The sequence below is a fragment of the Helobdella robusta genome, assembly GCF_000326865.2.
Source record: "Helobdella robusta unplaced genomic scaffold HELROscaffold_7, whole genome shotgun sequence".
In the NCBI taxonomy this organism is placed as follows: Eukaryota; Metazoa; Annelida; class Clitellata; order Rhynchobdellida; family Glossiphoniidae; genus Helobdella; species Helobdella robusta.
The window spans coordinates 347,624-359,207 of record NW_008705398.1 but is presented as its reverse complement, the minus strand read 5'-3'; the positions used below and the strand labels follow the sequence as shown (position 1 = coordinate 359,207).

Here is an 11,584-nt window from a genome sequence, read left to right as displayed (position 1 = left end):
ACATCTATCTCCATCCTTTCGTTTCCTCTTTCTTTACTGTCTCTCTCTCTTTTTCTTTATCTCTTTCCTTTTCTCAATCAATCAAACATTCATTTGTTTGTTCATTCATTCATTCCGTAGTGAATAGAGTCATTACTTGCAAACTTATTTTTGTAGAACTTCTCTACTGCAATTGTTAATATTGTGACACACACACACACACACACACACACACACACACACACACACACACACACACACACACACACACACACACATGCATGTCTTTTGTAGGCATAATAGATAGATTTTTTCTTATATTTTTAACGTATATATAATAAATATATATTTATATAGCTTATTGCTAAACTAAACACATTATCCATTAATACAAGCAATATATAAAGATATATATAAATATATACATATATATATATATTATATATATATATAATTAATTGATTATAATTAATTGATTAGTAGATCAATTAATTATCAGGTTGATTGTAAGATTTATTTCTGCCGAATTATTCATTAATCTTTGGGGCACACAGACATACAGACAGACACACATACATACAAACACACACACAGACATACAAATACAGACATACACACACACATACAAACACACACACCTAGATATACAAATACAGACACACACACAGACATACAGACACACACACAGACATTCGATAAATTTACAAGTCTCATGATCTGTGGTTCATTTTACGTTATAGGATGGTAAATGAATGTGTTGTCGATCGTTTATTTTGAAGTGTTTTCCTTTTCGTCTGGTTGAAAATCCTTCCCAGCCCACTTCTTTCATGAAAGTTTAGTTACTAGGGCGTCATTGTTGACGATTATCATTAAATTATTCAATATAATTATTAGCTATAATAAAAAATATTTTTCTTATTAAACAATGGAAAAATGACTCAGCTAAAATATTTGCTATTTCAGTACATATGCGGCCCTTCAAATGTAAAATTGTTCTTAATGCGGCCCTCATAGCAAAAAGTTTGCCCAACCCTGATCTAGAATTTGATTCTTATATAACCTCCATAGATCAACTAAATATAGGCTGTTGTCAAATTGATAAATTTTTCTCTCTCCCTTTCCAATAACGACCCAGGACTTCATTAGATTACATTTCCATTACTAAATAAATAAATTTAGAAATAAATTAGCGAATGATGTCAGTATAAGATCAAGTGCTTCGTTGGGAATATATACACACATATATATAACAATTTATATATATTATATATATAACAATATATATATATAACGATATATATGTATATATATATATATATATTGGATTAAGACTGTCAGAAATGCAACTATTGATGAAAATCACTGCATGTTCGGCGTTAGTTAACTTGTAATTTAACTTTTCGATTTTTCTAACGGTTGATCGTAAATCATTTTCAAGTAACATGCTGTAATTTTCATCAAAAAAAAATATATATATATATATATTTATATAACGATATATATATATATATATATATATATATATATAAATTGTAACATATACAACAATCCACACAACAACAACAACAACACACGTTTAGACGGCATTTTCGGGGGTTCCCGTTTGGCTACCTATGATGAAACCGAAATACCCCTCGACGCCATCCACATCTGTCACTCGCCTCAGTATACAACAATCCACATTTAATATAAACTGTACAATAGCTTAAAATTTGAATGTCTACATTAACGAGAAGATGATGGTAAAAAGTTGTAGCAGCATAATTAATATAATAATAATAATAATAATTATTATTATTATAATAAATAATAATTATTATGATAATAAATAATAATAATTATTATTATGATAATTATTATTAATAGGGTTAATATTACTGCTCTTTTTGTGCAGTTAATCCGCTGAACCAGCTGGAAACAGTGGACTTTGCTAGACCAACTGCTGCACCTTTAATAGAATAATTAATTAATTGAATAATTAATTAATATTCATGAGATGTAGTCTGATTAACATAATAACAATCAATCAACCAACCGACTGCCTTGCCAGTCTGGCTGACAACCTTTTCAGTTTGGTTGACGACGGCGTTAATTTTTTTGCTGTTTCCACTCCTTAAGTTCATTACTCTGCAGTGGTAACGATCATGATGATGGTGATGATGACGACGATGATGACTCGAAAGATGAGGATGACGTGATGATAATAATGTTTGCTAAGGAGAGGAAGAATGATGATGTGATGTGATGTGATGGTGTTGTTAACAAACAATGCTGACGACGATAGTAAGTAATGGTTATGATGAAAATGATTATGATGATGATACAGAAAATGATGATGATGACAAAGATTATAAATATCAAATAGCTTACTGATTAATTTTCAGTTTAACATCTGACATGCTCAGCTGACCTTTACAAACGTGCCTGATTGGACGATTTAATTCAAAAATTCAACCGAACAACCAATCAGACACCAGTTTAATTTAAAAATTCAATCTCTAATAGATGATTGGATAACAAAATTTCTAAATTCAACCAATCAAATCAGCGAAACTGACTCCGGTTTGATATCAGCTAGATGTTGATATGGTCCTTTTGCTTGCCACTGTTTATAATTGTTGGTCAACTTCCAGGCTGATATAAAGCTAGTGTTAAAATCTTCTAGCAGTCTTTCTTCTAAATAAAATTAATTAATCAAGTAAATTTACATTAAAAATAATAACAAATTAAACAAATTTATCTATAAATTCAATAAATAAATAAATAATAGATATGCATATAAAGATTATATTTAATATACAAGATAAAATGACAATGAATATTAAGAAATTGCACTTAATGTTTACCATGAAGATAACAAATGAATAGTGACAAAAAATCTATGAATAAATTAACAAACTCATGAATAAATTATTATAATTACTAGCCCCGGCTAGCGACGGTGGCCAGGAGAGAGAGTAGGTAGGATTTGAACTGACTCCTTACCCAATCGTCGCCTCCTTCCCAGCCTAATAGATGAGAAAACATTTATAATAATGAGTCATTTATATAGCGTTGTAACTGAAAAATAAAAAATAAAATAAAATCATGCAATTTTCTTGATTAAACTCCATCTAATATAGATTGAAAGACAGATAAGAAAGAAAAGAGGAAGAAAGAGAAAGAAAGAGAGAGAAAGAAAGAGAGAGAGAGAGAGAGAGAGAGAAAGAGAGAGAGAAAGAAAGAGAGAGAGAGAGAAAGAAAGGAGAAAGAGGGAGAGTGGAGAAAAAGACCTGTATTATCGAGAAAAGGATCCCCTTTGTTATCATCATCTACACATTTGACCAAATTATCAATGAATCGAAGGTCAGCTGTCGATAGCTGAAGGGCCTTCTTCAGTTCTGGATCCAATATTTCGACCTTGAACTCTGCAAGCTGATTGGTCAGGGGAAAGATGAATCAGGTTTGTGACTTGTTTATCATTGGTTGTTTTGTAAATGTCAACTCGAGATTTCATTCGTTCATTCACTCTTTATTCATTTGGTCAAGCATTCATTCATACATTCATTAGATAATGCATCCATCCATCCATCCATTCACTCATTCATCAATCCATTCACTAATTCACTCGGCGACCTCAACGATGACGTCAAGATATTGTTTGCGCTGCATGAAGAGGGCATTGGTGGCCCCGATGACGAAACCCCTGACACAAGCATCTGACAGTATATCGTACAGGTGTAGCGATAAATAGGGATGGCATAGGACGCCCTAGAGAGGAAATTTTTTCATGTTTTAAATAATTAATCATCCAATTTATTTTTTTATTTTCTTGAATAATTTTTATGTTTATTGTTAGCGACTATTTTTTTTATAACTGGCAATATTAGTTTCATTTCAAAAATAATAGAAAAAGTAGTTTATAACCAATTATTATCTTATTTAAATTCTAACTCCTTGCTACCTCTATTTTTCTTCTGTTGTTCTCAATAATTCTAATTCTAACTCTTCTACCTTTACTTTTTGGGTACCTCAGGGTTCTAACCTGAGGTTAGCCCTAAGCCCCCTTCTATTTATTTATACTCTTTACATCTGAACTACCTCGTATTATTAATAATTTTTCTTTCACTATTCAACTATATGCTTATGATTCTTGTATTTATACTTCTATCTCTATGTATTTCTTCAATTACCGCTTGGTCTGACTCTATGTGTCTTAAACTTTATTCTTCAAAATTTGAATTAATTTGTCTAATAACTCTAAACACTTTATTACTATTTCTCATATTATCTTACCTGATTCTAAAACTCTTGATGTTTCTCACAAGTTTCGTAGTCTAGGTTTTATCTTTGATTCTAGCATGTTTCTTTCTTCTCAGATTAATAGTGTTGCTTGAAGTTCTTACTTTCATCTACGTAGAATAAAAAAACTTTTGCCTTTTCTTGACAATCCTACTCTTCTCCTTCTTGTTACTTCGTTAGTCTTATCTAGGATTGGTTATTTTAACTCGCTCTACTATGGCCTTCCTGATTCTATACTCCATCCTTTAAGTAAAGCTTTTAACTCTGCTGCTCGTCTAGTTGACGTGCACCTTTCTTTTCTCATATATCTCCATATCTTGTTCTCTAGAATAATTTTTAAAATTTGCACGTTTATGTACAAGTCTCAATCTAAATTATTTCCTAAGTACTTATCAGATATATTAATTGAACCTAAACGAGCCGGTTTACGATCGTCTTCATGTTCTCACCTCTTGTTAACTTGTGTTAAACACTCCTTTGCTAAATCTGCATTTGCTTTTTCTGGCTCTTTTCTATGGAACTCTCTACCTACTTCTCTAACTACTTCTCCATCACTTGCGAAGTTCAGAGCGGATCTCAAGACCCATCTGTTTTCAAAATTCATTGAGGAGCGCTGTTGAACATCGCGGAGATAGCGCTTTAAAAACTAATTGATTATCATTGCTATAAATAAACAACATTTTTTATAAATAAACAATAAAAGATATTATAAATATCAAAATTTTTTCCATTAATATTATTCAGTAAAAGAAAAACACGTACTGATAACATCATACCAAACTCACTTTAGTAAAAAGGGAAAGAGGCATTCCATAATCTTTAACATTCACGTTCAGATTGGTTCGATGTTTCTTAATCGACTTCGACGAATCTCTAGAAAGGTTCTTTGAATCTGAAACAGGCGGTGTTAGCGTGGCCGCCGTTGGTGACATCATTTGCATAACTTCTGCTGTTTTATCTATGGTCAACTTTTTACCACTCATTGTGATTGGTAATTTCTGTCAAAAAAAAAGATTATTAATAATAATTAATTAATTAAAATATCAATAAACAAATAAATTGAAAAATATTTTTCTAATCATCGAAGAAAACTAACCTTGGGATTATTTTGGACGCTAGGCGACGCAAAACCATCATCATAACCACCAGCCTCAAAGTCATCGTCGTCATCATCATCATCATTGGCATCACCGCGGCCATCATTATTAGGAACATTATCATTTTTTACGTCCCCATCATCGTCGTCATCATCCTTGATTTGAAGTTTGTGTCCGCTAGAGTACCAGAGCTTTGAATCATTATCCTCATCGTCGACATCATTGTAAAGTGATGATAAGTCTTCGGAGTTTTTATCTGTGGGCGCGCGCGTGTGTGTGTGTGTGTGTGTGTGTGTCTATCTATGTATGTACGTGTAATTGTAAATGTTATATGTGTATGTGTTTGTAAGTTTAGTTAGTAGTATCTCTCTCTCTCTCTCTCTCTCTCTCTCTCTCTCTCTCTCTCTCTCCTCCTCTTTCTGATGAAATGAAATAAAATGGTTAAAAATATCGAATAATATATATACCAAAGTAATTTTCAACAAAATTCAGAGAACCATCTTCAGAACTCGTTGTAGTTAGTGTTGTTGTTGATGTTTTTGATGATGACGTTGTTGTTGATGGAAAATCAAGTCTTTCATTGGGTTTGTTGTTGCGTGCACAGCTGCCAAACAAAACGTTGTCTGTAGTGTTAAGAGAAGAATAAGTTGTTGTTGTTGCTGTTGTTGTTGCTACTGCTGTTGTTGATGTCGTTGCTGTGGTTGACGACGACGTTGGAAATGACGTTTTTGTAGTTGTCATTGTAGCCGTTGCGGTAGCTTCACTTGATTTTGTCAGAAACGCCGAACCGGACGCCATTGTAGTGATGTTGATGTCGACAAATCTATTAAAACTACCACTGCCACTACTACTACTACTATCAACATTTTTACTACTACAACTACTACCACAACCACCACCACTTATCTGCGGTCCTGATGATGACGACGACGACGATGTACGTCTATGTATGAGGGCATTTTCTTGGACATTATTTATCGAAAATTGCCTCTGAATTACTGTTGATATAGCTCTCCTATCATCGTTATTCGTTGTCTTTGTTGTTGTTGTTGAAGATGAGATCTTAGTAATAGTAGCACTAGCAGTCGTATTAGTAGTAGTAGTAGCAGTAGTAGTAGTAGTATTATTAGTAGTAGCACTAGTAGTAGTAGTAATAGTAGCGGAAGTGGTAGTAGTAGTTGTGTAAGTCGTAGTAGTAGTAGTAGTTGCTGCTGCTGTACTTTTAAAACTTTTTGGTTGGATGAATATGACGCTATCATTCAAAATGTCGTTGTTGTTGCTGCTGTTGTCACTCATGTTGATGTAATTATCGAATTCTTTGCTGTTGGAATGTCTGTTGTTGTTGTTGCAATCGAGAACAACTCTAGTTGTTGTTGGGTAGTATTTTGAAGATGTAGTAGTAAAGGTATTAGCAGTATTTGCAGATCTTGTAATGTCAGCAGCAGCAGTAGTAGTGGTATTAATAGTAGCACTAGAACTGGCAAGAGTGCCAAATGAAGTAATGATGGTTTTATCATAAGTGACAGTTTTAAGAACATGAGAAGCTAGATTAGCAGAGGCAACAGTAGCAGCAGTAGAAGCAGCCACAGTAGTAGTAGTAGTAGCAGCAGCAGCAGTAGTAGCAGCAGTATTGTTATTATTAACATATACAGTAGTAGAGTCAGTATAAAATAGCGAAGTGATTCTATCATCGCCAGTTGCAGTATGAGTAGCAGCAAGACTCAAAGTCTCGTGATTTTCAATGCAATTATTATTACAATCTTTATTATTAAAATTATTATTATTATTATTATTGTTATTATTATTGCGATTAACTTCGTCGTGATAATTTTTATTAGAGTCATGTTTGTTGTTGGGTAAATCAAGAGACTTCTCCGAAACCGGTGGCTGTTGATGTCGTTGCGATTGTTGTGATTGTCGCAGCGACTGTTGCTGCGATTGTTGTCGCGATTGTTGCTGCTGCTGCTGCTGTTGTTGCGTTATTTTTGGTGGCGGCGACAACGCAATTGGAATGTAATCAGACGAGTTAGTCAGACCGTTCTCCAACATCTCTGTAGAAAGAAACCAACGTCATTATTGATAATGATGATAACGATGATGTTGTTGATGATGATGACGATGATGATGACGATGATGATGACGATGATGATGACGATGATGATGACGATGATGATGACGATGATGATGACGATGATGATGACGATGATGATGACGATGATGATGACGATGATGATGACGAACGTATAGACGATAGTTGTGTTAGTCAGGCGAACATTACAAGTTTTCATCGAGTTAACGATGATGATGATGATGATGTTGCTGATGATGATAATGATGATGATGACACTGATGGTGATGATACTGAAGATGACGACGACGATGATGAGGGAAACGGGAAATGAAAGCATAACGAAGAACTTTCAATCGTATTAAATTGAAAACTAATTCTAATTAATTCTTTTAATTCTTTTGTCAGCATAATCAAAATTAATAATTCTCCATCATCACCATCGTCGTCATCATCACCGTCATCATCACCATCATCGTCATCATCTCGTACCAGGGAAAAGTGAAACTAGGGTAAGAATGGTCGTGCATATCGGCTTAACAGGTGACGAAAAGAACAGGACCTTTTAGTAAAAAAAATTATTTGAATTATAATTATTATTAATTATCATTATTATGATCATAATTTTCAAGAATAATAATTATCATCACCATAATTATCATTAAAAATATTACATATAAATAAATATAAATATCATTATATATATATATATATATATATATATATATATATATATATATATATATATATATATTTAATTATTACCATCATTTCTTTCTAGGTGTGTGATGATAAAAGGCTGAATGATCTCTTCACATTTCAAATACAGTAATTCAAACATAACAATAACAACAACAATAATAATAACAGTAAGTAATAATAAAAAGAAACCTTCTTTTCAAGCATTAATAATTTGAATAAGATGAGTAGCTTGTGCTTGAACTGTTTCAATATATCTCTACATGACAATCCTGAAATAATAATAATTATAACATAATATATATATATATATATCATGTTAACAATAATAATTATAATATATATATATATATATATATATATATATATATATATATATATATATTCCAAATATATATAATAAGAATATATACTACACACACAAACAAACAAACAAACAAACAAACAAAAAGTCAAAAAATCTCAACCCAAACGAACATGAAAATGTTTAGAGCACACACACACACACAAACAAACAAGTCAAAAATCCTCAACCCAAATGAACATGAAAATGTTGGGAGAGCGATTCGATGAGAGATTTATTCAGCGTCTCATACGTTTCTTTCATCAGGTCGACCTGGCCGAAGTCTCGGCCGACGAAGTAGGCGTGTGTTATCATCTCCAACTTCACTTGTATCAAGCCGTAAACTGGCTATAGAATGAAATTAGTGTAATTAGTGGAGTTAGTGTAATGTAGCAATTGGAATAACGATAACGATGCCAGCAAGAATGGCATTGATAATTTATTGAAGATGACGGTAGCAAAAACTAGAAAAACTGTCTACTTTTAAAGAAACTCAAAAACACATAAAAGCATACATGCCATGCATTCAACTTATTACAAATAAAGCAGATGACTAAAATTAATTACCACCGGGTCATAGTCAAAACGGTTAAGTGCCTGGCACTGTTAATTGCAGTGAGCGGGTCCAATTACGACGAAATCCCGGCCTAGCAGGGTGTGTTGTTTCACGTGCATTTACACGTGCACTGCGTGTTTCTTGTCGTGGTTGGTTGTTGTTGTTGAAGCTTCTGAGGAGTGTTGGAGTGAGATAGGATTGTACAAAAGAAACAACAACAACAACCACAGGTGTTTGTTGGTACAATTATTTTATTTGTACTACTCAAACATCAAACCACACTCACACAAACACACACACACACACACACATACAGACCAATTTACTTAATATGCAAACACTTTTCTGTACTGTGTTCCTTGTGACATCATCTTGTTTATTGATAACTTCCTGTATGTGTATGTGTGTGTTTGTATATATGTGTGTGTTTGTATATGTTTGTATATGTGTGTGTGTGTTTGTATTTATGTATGTGTATGCATGTATTTACTTCTCAATATTCAAAAATAATAAGAAAGCAGAAAGACCATAATAGAATTTGAATATAATATGAATATGAGAGTAGAATATAATAGAATATGAGAGTAGGTATGTAACTATGTAATGTTAATAATAATAGCAACATCATGGTATACATACATTATATTATATATATATCACTATGTATCATTATAACATACAGATGCATCAATTTGCCTGTAGCACGAGACTCCATAGATCGTTACCGAACTGTTGGCCAGAGATGGTAGGTGGAAGTAAATTGTATCTAAAAAAAAAACAATAAATAATTCACAAGATAATTAATTTAGTTAATCAATTAACTGAACATTAAGTTGACTGATTAAATTAATTAACTGAAAAACCCTTTACAAGATTGCAATAATGAATCTTTGTAATTAATAATTACAATTAAGTAGAACAGTAATAAAAATATTAATTGTGATTTAGTGACCCTGACCTTCTGAATAATTGTGGGCCCCATCAGGTAAGGCCAATGATGGCAAATGTTTCCACTGTTTAGGACATTCATTACTTTCGTGACTGTTTCCTTCAATAAGGGGTGGGTAGGCATACTCTACCTAAGTAACAAACAGCAAAAATGTTAAAAGAATGATTAAAAATACAATAAAAATACAATTAAAAAGAACCATTGCTAATTAACTACTAATATGAAGTACATTTTGCCAGTTGAAAATAAGATCAATTTGAAGAAGATTAGGTGGGGGTGAACACTTTTTGAAAGAAATTTAATGAGATAAGTGAGAAATGAGGATATTTTGATTTTCTTTTCATTTTGTGTCTGTTTAACAGTAATTGTTAACATCTTACAAAAAAATTCATTAATACAGAAAGTATAGACATTGGCATAAATCTGGAGCACCAACATTCTTGTAAATTAAAGTTGAAAATGTTAATTAAATTTTTAAAATTTTAAATTAATTAACTTTTAATCTTTTTTACCTGACAACCCTTTTTGTGATGGAAACCAACAATGACGACGTGAAGGACAGGATCATTGAAACATTCACGCCAATTCATTCTTTATCGTTTTTGATTTAAATATTTGACTAAAGAAAATTATTAAAACTAATGTTACGGGTGATTTGGAAATAATAAACAAATGTAAATCAAATTTGGAATTTTTGAATGAGTAAAAGTGAAAAAATTCGTGTTCTTGAACTATAAAATGCTATTGAAGCCATATTTTGAGTTTGGCTTTTCATTTTGAACACAATTTTCCAAATTTGGCTTTTTATTTTGAACAAAACTGTTCAAATTTGGCCTTTCATTTTGAACACAGTTGTCCAAATTTGGCTTTTTATTTTTAACACAATTGTCCAAATTTGGCTTTTTATTTTGAACACAATTGTCCAAATTTGGCTTTTTATTTTGAACACAATTGTCCAAATTTGGCCTTTCATTTTGAACACAATTGTCTAGATTTGGCTTTTTATTCTGAACACAATTATCTAAATTTGGCTTTTTATTTTAAACAAAATTGTTCAAATTTGGCTTTTTGATTTGAACATAATTGTCCATATTTGGCTTTTCATTTTGAACACAATTGTCCAAATATGACCTTTCACTTGGCTTTTTGAATTGTCCAAATATGACCTTTCATTTGGCTTTTTGATTTGAACATTATTGTCCATATTTGGCTTTTCATTTTGAACACAATTGTCCAAATATGACCTTTCATTTTGAACACAATTTTTCAAATTTGGCTTTTTATTTTGAACACAATTGTCCATATTTGGCTTTTCATTTTGAACACAATTGTCCAAATATGACTTCATTTTGAACACAATTTTCCAAATTTGGCTTTTTATTTTGAACACAATTGTCCAAATTTGGCCTTTCATTTTGAACACAATTGTCCAAATTTGGCTTTTTATTTTGAACACAATTGTCTAAATTTGGCTTTTTATTTTAAACAAAATTGTTCAAATTTGGCTTTTTGATTTGAACACAATTGTCCAAATTTGGCTTTTTATTTTGAACACAATTGTCCAAATTTGGTCTTTCATTTTGAACACAATTGTCCAAATTTGGCTTTTTTA

The 11,584-nt window shown here is 31.9% G+C and overlaps 2 protein-coding genes across 2 annotated transcripts; both read right to left on the bottom strand.

Moving 5' to 3' along the window:
- Positions 1-1,679: 1,679 nt before the first annotated feature.
- Positions 1,680-10,562, bottom strand: HELRODRAFT_186563 (hypothetical protein; the record flags this gene model as incomplete). The annotated part of the gene is made up of 19 exons (XM_009030665.1): positions 1,680-1,927; positions 2,015-2,106; positions 2,350-2,403; positions 2,538-2,655; positions 2,907-2,987; positions 3,252-3,393; positions 3,595-3,729; positions 5,046-5,077; positions 5,392-5,512; positions 5,976-6,052; positions 6,194-6,300; positions 7,360-7,408; positions 7,918-7,987; positions 8,317-8,396; positions 8,659-8,815; positions 9,342-9,413; positions 9,704-9,789; positions 9,982-10,102; positions 10,485-10,562. 19 exons carry the CDS (start codon positions 10,560-10,562, stop codon positions 1,854-1,856), a joined length of 1,746 nt encoding a protein of 581 aa, XP_009028913.1. The 3' UTR covers positions 1,680-1,853.
- A 464-nt stretch (positions 10,563-11,026) lies between these two features.
- Positions 11,027-11,386, bottom strand: HELRODRAFT_164653 (hypothetical protein; the record flags this gene model as incomplete). Its single annotated transcript, XM_009030664.1, has 1 exon — positions 11,027-11,386. The coding sequence occupies one exon, from the start codon at positions 11,384-11,386 to the stop codon at positions 11,027-11,029; it is 360 nt and encodes a 119-aa protein (XP_009028912.1).
- Between the last annotated feature and the right edge of the window lie 198 nt (positions 11,387-11,584).